The sequence below is a fragment of the Bombina bombina genome, chromosome 1 (genome assembly GCF_027579735.1).
Source record: "Bombina bombina isolate aBomBom1 chromosome 1, aBomBom1.pri, whole genome shotgun sequence".
In the NCBI taxonomy this organism is placed as follows: Eukaryota; Metazoa; Chordata; class Amphibia; order Anura; family Bombinatoridae; genus Bombina; species Bombina bombina.
In genome coordinates, this window is record NC_069499.1 from 963,541,810 (window position 1) to 963,556,585 (window position 14,776).

The 14,776-nt window shown below is 36.1% G+C and overlaps 1 protein-coding gene across 1 annotated transcript in view; it reads left to right on the forward strand.

The window, feature by feature from the left end:
• Positions 1-1,035: 1,035 nt before the first annotated feature.
• CDH26 (cadherin 26) overlaps positions 1,036-14,776 on the forward strand; it is a 238,884-nt gene continuing 225,143 nt past the window's right edge. Inside the window, exon 1 of the mRNA XM_053705610.1 lies at positions 1,036-1,348. Coding sequence (XP_053561585.1) covers positions 1,310-1,348 — 39 coding nt within the window. The 5' untranslated portion in view covers positions 1,036-1,309. The remainder of the gene's footprint in view (positions 1,349-14,776) is intronic.

Consider the following 14,776-nt stretch of genomic DNA (forward strand, 5'->3'; position numbering starts at 1 on the left):
TAACAAATTGTCTATAAATATATCCTTTATCTTTACTTTGCCATTTGAAATAGCTGCTTATGCCTGTTATTATCATACAATATTTTGAATATCTGAGCAATGTTACATAAATAAATGCACAACTATTACAATGTAAAATTGTAGCTTAGTGTATTGATAAGATAGCAACGGCTTAGTAAAGCTGAGGTTGTGAGTATTTTACATAAGAGGAAACATACAAGAACAAGGGGTCATGATCTCAAGCTGAAGGGTAGTATATCAGGAGTAATTTGAGGAAGCACTTCTTTACAGAAAGGGTTATTGATTCATGGTATAAACTTCCTCAAGAGGTGTTAATGACAAACACTGTGGGGGGACTTTAAAGAATGCCTGGGATAAGCATAAGGCTATCCTATAAACTAGATACGTTTATACTTTTAGGACATTTCGAACAGACTTGCTGGACCTATGGCTTTTATCTGCAGTCAAAATCTATGTTTCTATGTTAAAAGGATATACATTATTGTTTTACTCAAAAGGTCAACTATGGGTAAAATGTTCTGTTTCTTTAGAAAATATTTGCATTATTTATGCAGATATCTGTGATTAAACATCATTTAAAAAAATATTTTATTATAAAAAATGCTGTATGGCTTAAATATACCTGGAAAATGGTAACAGTAATTCAATACTTAAAAAAAACAAAAACAAAAAACACTTTTGCCCATACTCAAATCACAAACTACTCGTATTTTAGTAATTAAAAAGTGTTTTTAGCGTATGAACTATTATATCGTATAAAGTCATTTACAATGTCAGCTAAACAGCAATAATACCATACAAACACCCAAAGGTCCCAAAATAAATTCATTGTAACGATAAAAAAAATAAGGAATAGTACAGCAGAGCTGGACGATACATTTTGGTCTGGAGATAGCAGAAAGAAGGGGCTGGCCTCTTGCAGCAGGACTACACATATCAGGGGAGGGAGGGTGTGCCCTCAGTGTAAACACTAAACATCTCAATTGTAGCTGCATTCTAAAGCAAATTGCACTCTAGTGAGCGAGAAGTATTTTGAATAGAGTTGCTGTGTAGTTGGGGTTGTGGGATTTAGAGTGGGTGGGACAGGCAGGAGGGTGCAGAATCTGGTTCAACTGGTCTGAAGGAATTGCTCGGGGCTGTTACTCTAGGAGAGAAAAGGCTTCTCCAGCAGACTAGTGCCACTGGGTTCTCTGGGGAGAAGAACTTCAGGCTATAGGAAATCTGGGTCTCCTGACAAGAATTTGGTCAAGTTATCTGCTCCCTGGACTGCAGATCTACGGTTTAGACAATGAGGGGACTTTACCTGCTGGTTTTCATTGTGCTTGTGGTAAGACATCCCTTATTGATTATTCACCTCTGTTACCATACATGCCAAATGCTGTGTTATGTTGGAAACCGTAATTCATTAAATGCAATTACTGTACATACTGTATGTACCTGCTACTATTACTCATACTGCTGCTAAATTAGCTGAGACGATAACTCCAGGAACACATTCCTCTAAGTATATTTCTGTTAAATTCCATGATTATATATGTGATTAAATAGACGCACACTAGTCATAAGCAATAAAAGGACAGTATTTATGGTATTCAAAATAGTTGCCAGCAAGGCATTTGTTTTAACAGCATAATTGCAAGATTAATTTTGTATCTTTAAAACATGATTGGAATATGCTTGTAAAAATATAAAGGATTCAGATATACATTGAAATCGTATAATAATGTATGACTTGCACATGGAAGAGTGCTAGTAAAACTTTTTTTTTTTTGTAAAAGGTAACCTCACAAATAAGAAGATATTATTAGCCCACGTCTAGTTCATTTTAGGATAGTTTCCTTCACAAAAACTTCTCAAGGTTTACTACTGATTACTTTAGTCTAAGGAGATATAAAAAAAAAAAAGTCTTATCATGCAAATGAAAGATCCCTATTTACACACGTTACAAATAACCAGTTTTGATGCATAAATATATTATGTATAGTTTATTTTACAACTATAACAGAAAATGAATGTCTGTGCAGTACTTCTGCAATACACGTCTGTGGGATAGAAGTTCACTGGCTGCTAAGTAAAACTCCCAGAGCTCCAATGGTAGAAATCTCTTCACAAGCTTCAAAAATATGCAAAACAAATCAATAAAAAAGGGAAAAATCCCTTTAATATATAAACGACTGAGAAACCTGGTTAAAATATGTTGCCCCCTCAGCATTGTGACTTCATAAAGATATTTTTTTTTATTTTTTGTTGTTGTTATTTTTTGTACATTAAAGTCTCAGGATATAGTTTAGTTGTTTTTTTTTTGCATTTAATTATTTATACTATGGTATTGTCTATGCATTTTTTCAATTTTTTAACAGACAGATTAAACTAAAATGCTATATAGCAAAATGTCTAAAGAGAGCAAACTTTACAAATACAACTTAAAGGGACATGACACACAAATAATTTATTTCATGATTTAGACAGAGAATTCAATTTTTAACAATTTTTCAATTTACTTCTATTATTTAATTTGCTTCATTCTCTTGCTATACTTTGCTGAAAGGCTTATCTAGGCAAGCTCAGGGGCAGCAGAGAACCTAGGTTCTAGTTGTTGATTGGTGGCTGCATATATATATATATATTGATTGTGATTGGCTCACCCATGTGTTCAGTTAGAAACAATTAGTGCATTGCTGCTCCTTCAACAAATGATACCAAGAGAATGAAACAGATTAGATAATAGAAGTAAATTAGAAAGTTGTTTAAAATTGTATTCTCTATCTGAATAATGAAATAATTTTTGGGGGTTTCATGTCCCTTTTAATACAAGCTGACTGTGTGTCGTGTGTGTGGTGTGTATCTGGTGTATGTGTGTGTGTGTGTGTATATATATATATATATATATATATATATATATACCACAGTACATTTGATTTATATATATTTATATATAGTAAAACATATAGACTGAACTCACTGTATTTGTGAAAAAAAATAGATTTATTTTGTTATATCATAGTGACGTTTCTGGATCCACAGACCCCTTTCTCAGACAAGGAAGGGGTCTGTGGATCACGAAACATCACTATGATATAACAAATTAAATCTATTTTTTCACAAATCTATTGAGTGAAGTCTATATGTTTTTACTATTGAAATGTAATCCTAACTAGAGGTATTATCACACATCCTCTTGACATTTGGACACTTTGTAATTGGGTGAGTGACTAAGCAGAATATGGCCATATTGTGTGACTAAGATACCAATTTTAACATAAAAGCATCAGTGATTTTTGCAGCATTATGTGTTGTCTATTTGCGGATGTGCGCCAATACCCCCTGATTTGTGTAACTATTTAATCTCATTGGCTGCACTCCCGAAGATTTATTTAAACTCTTTGTAAGTTTTGCTAAACCAAACTCTGTGGACTTATATTATATATATATATATATACTGTACAAAAAAGTGCCGGTACTCATTGATTGATATATTGTGCTCAGTATCTTTGAGAAAAGCAGAGACACAGTTATTTACAATGCTTGATATATTTTGCATCCCCCTCTTGTGAAAACTATAGTATTTACACAATGATTACAAATATTTCCTGTTATGAGATTGCAGAGATGGTGGTACTTATTACCAGTCAGTACACCCACAAAAAAGGGGGTACTCACTCACTGGTAATGTTTAAATCCCTCTAATGAACAATGTAGGAACTAGATTACGAGTGAAGCTCAAATTATCACTAACTTGTTATTCACACGCTACTTCCAACAGTTAGCGCGCCACTCGTAATCTAGCCCATATGTCTGGCAACATGGTGCAATGATTTACCTTTGTTGGCGCGCATACGGGAACATAAATTGGATCACTCACAATTTTTGCTTTTTCTACATCTTTATTAGGAACCATTTGGCTCTTAGAGAGAAACATGACTGACATGAAATAAAAATAATATCAATCTGTCAGAAAAAAATGCCTCGGAGGGACGTATTGCTGCATGTAAGCTATTCTTTAAGAAGACTATTACTATACAACCATATACACTAAACTACAAACAGGAAATGATCCAGTTGCTGCGTGTGTTGCATAAGGAAAATGTAGAGGAATTACGGTGGTGGTGGTGGGGGGGGGGATGGAATAAAAATGACTGTTAGAAATTGTGTCTGTGCGTAAGGACTTATAAAAAAAGCAAAAAAAACTAAACAAAAATGCACGTGTGGCTTATAAAATAGTTATTGTTCTAGTTTGTTTAATTCATAAAAGTAATGTTTTCAAATGTGTGCTACATTTTTCTTTATAAGTGCAAGAGGAACTGGCTTTGGTGGAAAAAGATAAGAAATCATTCCCAAAAAACCTTCAGGCTTTTAATTCAGGGGCTGCATCAGTAATTAACATTCCTAGAACAAAATGCCCACTTCCTCTTACCTCTGTAATACAATACATTGTAGCAGCTTATTATACAGAGTATGTCTGCACCAAATCAAAATTCATCTGAAATTGTTACAGTGATGCTGGCCATATTCTCACATTGTTATTACGCCCATATTTTTTTTTAAATGTTAAAGGGATAACCCAATTTTTCTTTCTTTCAAAATTTAGATACAGCATGCAATGTCAAACAGCTTTCTATTTTACTTCTATTGTCTTTTTTTGCTCTCTTTGTATCTTTTGTTGAAAAGCAGGGACGTAATGCTTAGAGCCCAGCCCATTTTTGAAGCACTATATGGCAGCAGTTTTGCAATAATGTTATCCATTTGCAATTGCAAGAACACTATTTCTTGCCAAGTAATGCTCCAGATGCCTACCTAGGTATCTCTTTAACACAGAATATTATGGGCATGAAGCAAATTTCATAACAGAAGTCAATTTGGAAACTTTTTTTTAAAATGGTGTGATCCATCTGAATCATAGAAGTAACTTTTTTGGGGGGTTTCGTATCCCTTTAATTTATTGACATCATTATAAAGTCTTTATATTTGAGTTGTTAATGGGTCACAAAGGGTAGGGACAATCTTCTGATATTTGTAGGTGTTTATCTCACTCCAGATGGCGACCTTCAGCAAATTCTTCACCATCCCCCGTTGTTTTTAACCTTTTTGTTACCATAGGAGATTTTGAACACAAAGGATAAACCTCTGAAAGAGGGAATTTAATGAGTGAATATTTTTGCAGCATATTTTCAAACTCCAAATCTATTAAAAGCAATGAGCAAGGGAGTGATGTAAATTGATGCTTTTCATGACTGGGGGGGGGGGGGGTACAAACTTGAAAAGGAACTAAGGTTCTAACTTTATTTATGCTGTAATTAAAGGGACATCAAACCCAAACTGTTTTTTTCATGATTCAGAAACAACATTCCATTTTAAACAACTTTCCAATTTACTTATAAAATGTGGTTCATTCCTTTGGTATCCTTTGTTGATGAAGCAACATTGCATTACTAGGAGCTAGCTGATCTTGTGAGCCAATGACAAGAAGCATATAAGTGCAGCTACTAATCTGCAGCTAGCTCACAGTAGCGCATTGCTGCTCCTGAGCCTATCTAGGTATGATTTTTTAGCAAAGGAGAGCAAAGCTAATTTGATTAAAATAGTAAATTGAAAAAATGCTAAAAACTGCTTGGTCTACCAGAATCATCCTTTATAACTATTTAGAGCTAAAATCTTAAGCAATATTAATACGTGGACCTCTGTTAAAGATCATCTAATCATCAAATTAGCATTTGAAAAATGCACTCTTATTTCAAAACAATCTGTGATGTTTGGAGATAAAACTATGGTTTTGTATTGAAGTTAAAGTGAATGTAAAGTCATTCTGGCTGCTAAACACAGCATTACAATTTATTTGAAAATAGGTATACTTTAATTGATGATTGTTGTATTAAATTTGTATTTACAGAGTATTTTGTATTTAGATAGCTGCAATCGTACTTTTAATCCTCCGCCCGCCATCTTTGATGATTGATTGACATAGTAGGCTTGATCTTGTCAACCAATCAGTGAATCCCCCCCCCCCCCCGCGGGGGACCAAACCCCTTGTCTCTACGTTATGCGCGTTCACATTTCGCGCATGCGCTCTTTAACAATTTTGGGTCTTAGTAATTTACTCTTCAACTTTTGGATCGCAAGGTAAGTAGCAAGGTAAGTAACGATCATACAGGGGCTGGCTCGATTTGAAAAACAAATCTAATGCGTTTGTAAGGCAAAAAGAGAAAACATTATTGGGAATTATATAAAATAACGATTATGTTATGTTAGTTTCAAAACTACGGAGGGATCGCTGCTGTACTGTCTTCAACAATAGTATTCAATGAATGTATTCAATCATTGAATACTATGTTAATATACAATTACATCGGTGTGTAACGCATGCGCGGATGTGCCGATAGCCAGGAGCGCGCATTGCCTCTACGTAAACAGCGGGTGGGACCGCTGTTTACGTAACATGGAACAAAATCAGGAAGTTGCGGATGGGAGGAGCTGGTCCATAAAACGGATTAAATTGGTAATAAAAGTATAATATTGTATATACACACACACATATATATATATATATATATATATATATATATATATATATATATACACACACATGTGTATGTACACACACGCCTTTTGAGCCCTTTTCAGTCCACCACCTGATCATATACCATTTCCCCTTCAAATCACTGTTAAAATATATTTTTTTTAATAGTAAACTTTGATTTTACATTTAATATGTATAAATATTCGTAAAATACTTTATTTGAATATTTTACATGTGTTTTGTTCTGCATAATTTCCAGCGTTAACTTAACACTTTACTTCAGGTCACCAAAAGCGCTACATTTTCCAGCGCTACTTTGTTTTGAGCTTGAGCGCAACATTTAACTCATCACTCAATATGAGTGATAATAACGCACCCTGTGTAATCCACTCAAAGCATAGAGTGCAGTAAAAAAAGTTGGCGCATTAAGATTCTATACTTATAATACCAGATTGTGCACTGTTCTTCGTGCAGTAAATACAACGCACTGTGCGCTATCTGTTGCAGTTCTCTTGTAATCTATCCCTTTATGAGGAATACCGGTATCTCCTTTACCTTTAATTTGTCATGTGAAGTAGCTGATTTTCCTGTTGAAACCACCACCTATACTAAAAAATCAATACTGCAGTAATGGCTACAGAAAGGCTATGTAAACAAGAAGAAACCAACCTCCCAGTGGGGGGTGGGAGAAAGACACAATTTTTAAAGGGATAGCTAACACCCTGTAATTAGAAGATATTTATGTTGTCTTGGTATGGAATAAAATATGCACCACGTATAAACATTTTTAAATCAAGTTAACATTGTGTTTGCCAAATTTCTTTCTAAATAATTCAACTACACCCATCATTTGCCTTATTTGGAGGAGCCTATCCAGGCTTTGTTCGGCAGACAACAATGCTAGCTATGGTCATATTTCTAATAATAAGTGAATTGTTTTGCAGTTGTTATCTGTTAAAGGGACAGTTTACTCAAAAATGCTCTCCTCTTTATTTGTTCCCAATGATCCACTTTATCTGCTGGAGTGTATTAAATTGTTTACAAGTATTTCCATTACCCTTATATTGGCATTTAAAATTAGTTTATTTAGCCTGTGGTATCCACTCCCATGCTGAAAGTTTTTGGCCTCCAGGTAAAGCTGTGTAAACACAGCCAGCAGAAGAAATTACACTCCCAGTGGGGTATAGAAAAGATAGGGTAATAAAATGTTAATTTCGTATTGTTCTCTCTCCAAGTATTGGTGATTGGTTTATGGACAGATATAAGATACAGAAGCATTTATATGTACACAATGTGATAAAGTAATGAGATCTAATTATACCTACAAGCTCAACCCATTTTATTAGGTTGTGGCTTCAAACCACAAAATGAACTATTTTATACATACAAATAAGCCTTACAAAAGAAAATCTCAATCATTGTATACTGTGCATCTGGTAAAAAAAAAGTAATTGAAATCACATTAGGCGAAAAACAAATGTTATGGTATACTGGCCCTTTAAAGCCAACTAGGAAGGGAAAGATGTGTAGCAGTGTTGACTGTAAGAAGTCTGCTGGGTGCTTTTCCAGGTCTAAGATTTAAAGAAAGAAGCCAAGATTTTCAGAGCTAAATTATATGTAAAGGGGGCAAAATAAATAACGGAAGTTTATTTCAAAGTTGTTTTACTATCCATAACTAAATATATTATAATACATTCTAAAGGTTTACTGTTCCTTTAAAGGGTGCTCCTGCACCAGCTAATAACCTCTTATCTGTTGCTTGCCTGATTACACTGTCCCTTTAAGAAAACAGAGGTAATTAAGAATCATCTTCTCTTCTCTGAAGGAACAGGAAAGGTTTTTTGGTGTCATGTTACACAATAGGTTTGTTAAAAGTTAAATAGCTTATCTGATCTTTTTTTACTTATGCTCTTTAAATAAATAATGAGAGGATATTTAATAAAAAAAACACTCCATCCTAAATGTAATAAAAGCTTAAACAGAAGAGATAGGATTGGTAAGTAACTACACATACCTGTGGTAAACCCCATTGGTAGATATAGATTTCCATTGAAAACCTGAATGATTTTATCTAGCTGATTCTTAATATTTATTACTGAACAGAATGCTGATTAGATATATAAACATTAAATCATCATTCATTGTGTAACATTGTGTAATGACAAATTGCTTTCACTGTTGTTTGATTAATGATCTACTGTATAAAATTACATGTTCTTATTTACTAGTGCTTGCGGTTTCATAATTACATGCTGTAATATATTGGAATGCTCCTTTAAACCAGACATTTAATTTCCATGAAATATTTAATTATGTGTAGTTAAAAATAGATTGCAGTCTGTTTTCCTTATTTATTATTGACAAATATTATTATTACAAATTGTAGCTTTTCATTTGGCCCAATAGAGGCTGGAGTAGGCGCTGTATAATTCTGAATTTAGATAGTGCAACATGCTACACAGTGATTGTTCAATCAGCAAAGTAGATAAGAAAACAAGAGGATTTATTCATCACATAAAGCAATTCAAAGTTTGCTAGGAAAGTTATTATTTTAAAAGCATTTAAAAGGTATATTTTGTATGCAGACCTTTTGCAATACATTGTTTTATTGCTGATAAATGCTATGCATAAAAAAATATTTATAAAAATAACTAATGTCCATTTTAACATTTTTAATGCTGCATCAGCTTTATAAGTTATTGTCACTGTTAATGCTGAATGTTGGGTGACACCAAAGTGAAATGACTCTCCCATGATATATTCATCTGTTAAACTTTTGGTTCTGCAGACATAACATGCAGTAAATGCCCTTTGTAACAAACATGTTAAGCTCCTTTGCTGCACGCATAGTTTTGAGTACTTTACACCTTGGTGAGACTTTTATGACGTAAATAGTTAGTTCATGTGCCTGTTACTTTTACTCAGAACTTTATTTAGATTAATCCCAGTTGAATGAAAGGTTTAAAAATTTGAAAAGAAAAAAAAAAACATTCTCATGTCATCCTCAAACACATTTAAATAAATAAAGATTTGATGGTAGATTAGATTGAGAAAGTCCATCTAGAATGTCTGTTAACAAACCAGATTTCAAATTACATTGTATTTATTTTATTTCATCTAAGCAAGGGTATTTGAGAATATTTTACATTGGACACTGGATCTCGTCATTTTGAGCTAGTATAGCTAGGGTAGTTATCCTTATCAATTAATTAGCACAAATATTAATTTTGCAAGCTCATACAGAAACAACTTTAATAAAAAGATAAGGAAGTCAAAATTCAACTTCCATGATATAGACAGAACATAAAGTTAAAAAAAAACCCTCTAATTTAATTTAGTAAAGAAATTGACCTCTTTCACTCATGGGTGTAGGAACTGGGAGGGATGTGGGGACGCATCCCCGACCCCCCCAGGAAATCATGTGGGGGGGGGCAGATAATGTTTACATCCCGGGCCACTGTAGATGCTATCAAATGGGGCTTGTGGTGCAGGTACAGAGGTCTCGGTACCTGACAAACCATTCATATTTAGTTTTATTTTTTTTACCTCACATTGTCGCTGCTCTACAGCTATCACCGACACAGCTGTTTTACTGTTATTTCCAGAGCTCTTTCACCATATTTTGCTAGTTCCCTCATTCCAAAGTTAGTGCACAGTTAGCAACTCACAAAAATGGTAGTGACTGTCTGTGTGAGTCATCAATTGTTAGGCTAACATTCTGCTCTCCCAGAATGTGCTTCTAATAGCAGCGAGAGGGAGGGGACGTGCAGAATGGGTGTGGGAGCCAGCTAGTGTTAAGGTGCAGAATGGGTGTGGGACCCAGCAAGTGCTCGGGTGCAGAATGGGTATAGGAGCCAGCTAGTGCTCGGGTGCAGAATGGGTGTGGGAGCCAGCATGTGCTCTGGTGCAGAATGGGTGCGGGGGGCTAGCTAGTACTCAGTTAAAGAGGGCGCTAGCTAGTGTTCAGATGCAGAACCAGTGTGAGAGCCAGCTGATGTGCAAAATGAAGTTCAGCCACTGGAATTGTGCAAAAGGAGGTAGAGATCAACGTAGCCATTGGCAGATGAGTGTCTCTCTATTTATAGGCTTACCATAATTTTTAGAGGTGAAACTGGGACCATCTGGTGCAGTGCCAGTGGGGGTGTGGCCAGGAGCGTGGTCAAGGGGGCGTGGCAATTACCGGTCCTTTTAAAGTAGTAGCTTTTATGTGTGTAATATTTCGTGGATACTCTACCCTTCCTCAGTCAAACAAGTGAATCACACAGTTTAAATAGACCATAACACCACCCCCTAGTGAAAAAGGCACCATTACGTTGTCATGGCAAATAAGTCATTAATCTAAATCTCAGATTCTAAATAATGCCAAACATCAAGCATAATTATCACTTTCATAATTATCAATTTCACAATTTAATATCTGCAGTGTAATATGTGTTTTATGTGTCTAATTAAGGAACAGAGCCAAATACTGATGAGGCATAAATACAACATTGAATGAAATAAGTAAAAAAAGAAGCACGTACCTGCTAAAGCTGTTTAAGAGGCTACTCTATACCATAATGGAGGAAGATTATAGCCAAAATGTTATCATGCATGAAGTAAAGCAAGATCCAGGCCTTCCTGTCTGTACTTCCTAGTCATACCCATATGATTCCCCTAAAAGTGTATCACCGGCAATGTCACCAGGGGTCGGGGGGGGGGGGGGGTGTTAAATTCTTAGAAAAATAAACCAAGTAATAATACAAAATTAAAAAACCCTATGCTGCTCACTCAGCTTGTATTACTAAATGTAAACTTTGAAGGACACGAACGTTAAGCTAAGCAGGGCTGTATGTAACAAAGTACCAACATCCAACTATGCTGGAGAGCCACAGTCCCGTCATTTTGTATATTGTGTCCAGGTTTCAGGCGGTCTGAAACCCGGACACATGATTTGAAACCTGGAGGTGGCAACCCTACTGGGACAGAATGAACAACTGGGTGGGACACTGGGACAGTGCCTCCAAACTGGGACAATCCCAGTAAAAGTGGGACTTCTGGTAAGCCTATCTATTTATGTTAAAGTGGGCACTTGGCTTGTATGTATGTGTGTGTCTGTGAACAAGTGTGTGAGCTTATTCCTGTGTGTGTGACAGCAATAGAGCTGCAACAACTAATCGACATAATCGATAATGAAAATAGTTGTCAAAGAATCTCATAATCAATTAGTTGGTTAGCAATTAGTTGGTCTGTGCATGGCACCAGCTACTTCATTACAATGAGCTCCTGCACATAGTATTGTGATTTATGGTTATGCCCTTAGCCTAAAGGACTTCTAGAGACGTTTTACTTTTTCAGGACAGTATAAGTTTACAACTACTCCTGGCTTATGTGGAACCCAGAAATAATTTGAGTCATCACTTGGATTGTTTATATTAAATCAAGTGGTTTGAGACTTTGCTTTGCATGATTTAGTGCTGAGCTTGTTATGTATACCTAGCCCTAGATTGATGGTAGCTATTTTAATTGATGTACACTATTATCTGTTGGCACAATTATTAGTGGATCGCTTGCTATTGCTTATTATATTTACCATATAGATAAATGTGTAAGGCTTTGTCCTGTTGTTGATATATAATCCTTAGCGCTTTTGACTTTTTTTTGTTTTTTTATATTTTTAATTAATTGTAATATGTACCAAAGTCAACCTCTAATTATATTTCTGTTAGTTTAAGAGCGGACTAGATATTTTTCTCCTTAACCTTATAGCTGGTTATTTACCATTGCATATAGATATTAAAAAAATGATTGTTAGAATGAAGTCCATGCTTACTTTAAGAGGCCTCTTGCATTGCATTGAGAGTAAACAAAGATAAATATCCCACCTTAGTTGTGGATTTTTTTTAAATATAGGGGGGGGGGGGATTTCATCCGATTAGTCGATTAATCGAAAAAATAATCGTCCGATTAATCGATTATGAAAATAATCGTTAGTTGCAGCCCTAGACAGCAAGAATGTAAATTTGTTCCTGTGTGTTTGCCTGTCACTGTGAGCAAGTGTGTAAGTTTGTTCCTGTGTGTTTGCCTGTCGCTGCGAGCAAGTGTTTAAGTTTGTTCATGTGTGTGTTGTGTGAGAGCAAGAGTGTGAGTCTGTTTGTGTGTGAGCAAGCAAGTGTGAGTTTGCTCCTGTGTATCTGTATGTCATTATGAGCAAGAGTGTGTTTGTTCCTGTGTGTGTTTGTCTGTCATTGGGAGCAAGAGTGTGAATTTGTTCCTGTGTGTGTTTGTCTGACATTATGAGCAAGAGTGCGAATTTGTTCCTTTGTGTGTTTGTCTGTCATTGTGAGCAAGAGTTTGTTCCTGTGTGTGTTTGTCTGTCACTGCGAGCAGTGGCGTAGCGTGGGGGGGGCCACAGGGGCGGTTGCCCCGGGCGCAAAATTCTTAGGGGCGCAAAATTTCAAAAGAAATTTGCGCCCCTAAGGAATTTAATTCGTTATAAACATTGCAGGCGGCAGGGCCGTGGTGGTTGCTTGTAAGGGAGCCGCCTGCCAATTCATAAGGTGCACTACTAGGATTGCCACTTGCCCCGGTATTAATAATTAGGGGGGGTTGAAGAATGTGCGTGAGTCAGTCACACTTATCATCAAGGGAAATTAGGAGGAGGCCCTGACTGCAGCCTGAAGTGCATCATGATGAGGTCACGGACCATGGTCGATAGTCCAACCAGTCCTCCTCTCAACTCGCCTCCCAAAGACCCAAGTCCCACCCAGTCATGTGATCTCGTTGGTGTGCGGGAGCGGTGTCGGTGCGAGCTGCTAGTACGACGAGTCCGACAGAGGTGGCCAGGCCGTGACCCTCCTATTTGGGTACTGTTCAACTTCTTCCTAATGATATGATCTGCAGTTTTTTCTAGGTAAAATATTTTTTTTAAATTTGTTTTTATAAAAAAAGAGTTTCCTCTGTATTACCTGATTTGAGAATTACTCACCTTCCTGCCTGCCTGCTCTATAATATATATATATATATATATATATATATATATAATATATATATATATATATATATATATATACAAACATACATATTTTATATATATATATATATATATATATATAATATAGTAATATATATATATATATATATATACACATATATAATATATATATAAAAATTTGATTTCATATTGAATTTGTGGCTGTGAGAAGCCACGCCCCCAAGCCACACCCTGAGACACACCCTCTCCACCCCCTTTTAAAAAGTGTCCAGGAATATTCTGGGCAAAAGGTAGCAACCCTATGCGCTACCGTGCGCACTCACAAATGCATCACTGTACTGGTGGAAGAGACTCAGTCAGTGCTAATGGGTTAGGGGGCACAATACTTGCCTTGCCCTGGGCGCTGACAACCCACGCTACGCCACTGACTGCGAGCAAGTGTTTAAGTTTGTTCATGTGTGTGTTGTGTGAGAGCAAGAGTGTGAGTCTGTTTGTGTGTGAGCAAGCAAGTGTGCGTTTTCTCCTGTGTATCTGTATGTCATTATGAGCAAGAGTGTGTTTGTTCCTGTGTGTGTTTGTCTGTCATTGTGAGCAAAAGTGTGAATTTGTTCCTGTGTGTGTTTGTCTGACATTATGAGCAAGAGTGTGAATTTGTTCCTGTGTGTGTTTGTCTGTCATTGTGAGCAAGAGTGTGAATTTGTTTGTGTGTGTGTGTTTGTTCGTGTGTGTGTCTGTTACTGTGTGTGTTTGTTTTTAAGTGTGATAAAGTGCCGGAGTTGTGGATGCTGTAAGAAATATATATTGCAGAATTGTGTTGCAAAGTATAGATTGTGATTTTTTTTTTTAAAGGTGCCATTACATTTACATGTGTGCCTAAGTCTTCTCAGACCTGAATGATTGAGTAGAGTTAGAGAATACCAGGGCTAAAGGGGCTGTGTACATGACCTAAAATTTAATTTGGGCATATATTGGGTTTGGAGAAAATTCAGTGTTTAAGCCTATGATCTGGGCTCTAATTTGGGTATATAGCTGCACGATGGGTCCTCAAAGAGACTATTTATCTGATCTCAGGCATTATTAGGCACAAAGCTGGCATACAGTGGTCTGCAAGAGTTAAACATTTAATGTGAGATCTTATTTGGGTATTTATCAGCAATAAAGGGGGAACTGAGTCCATTTATCTGTTCAGAGGTCTAATTTTGACAAATAGCTGACATGAAAGGGCCGTGGGGCCATGTATCTGACATGATCTCTCATTTGGGCATATA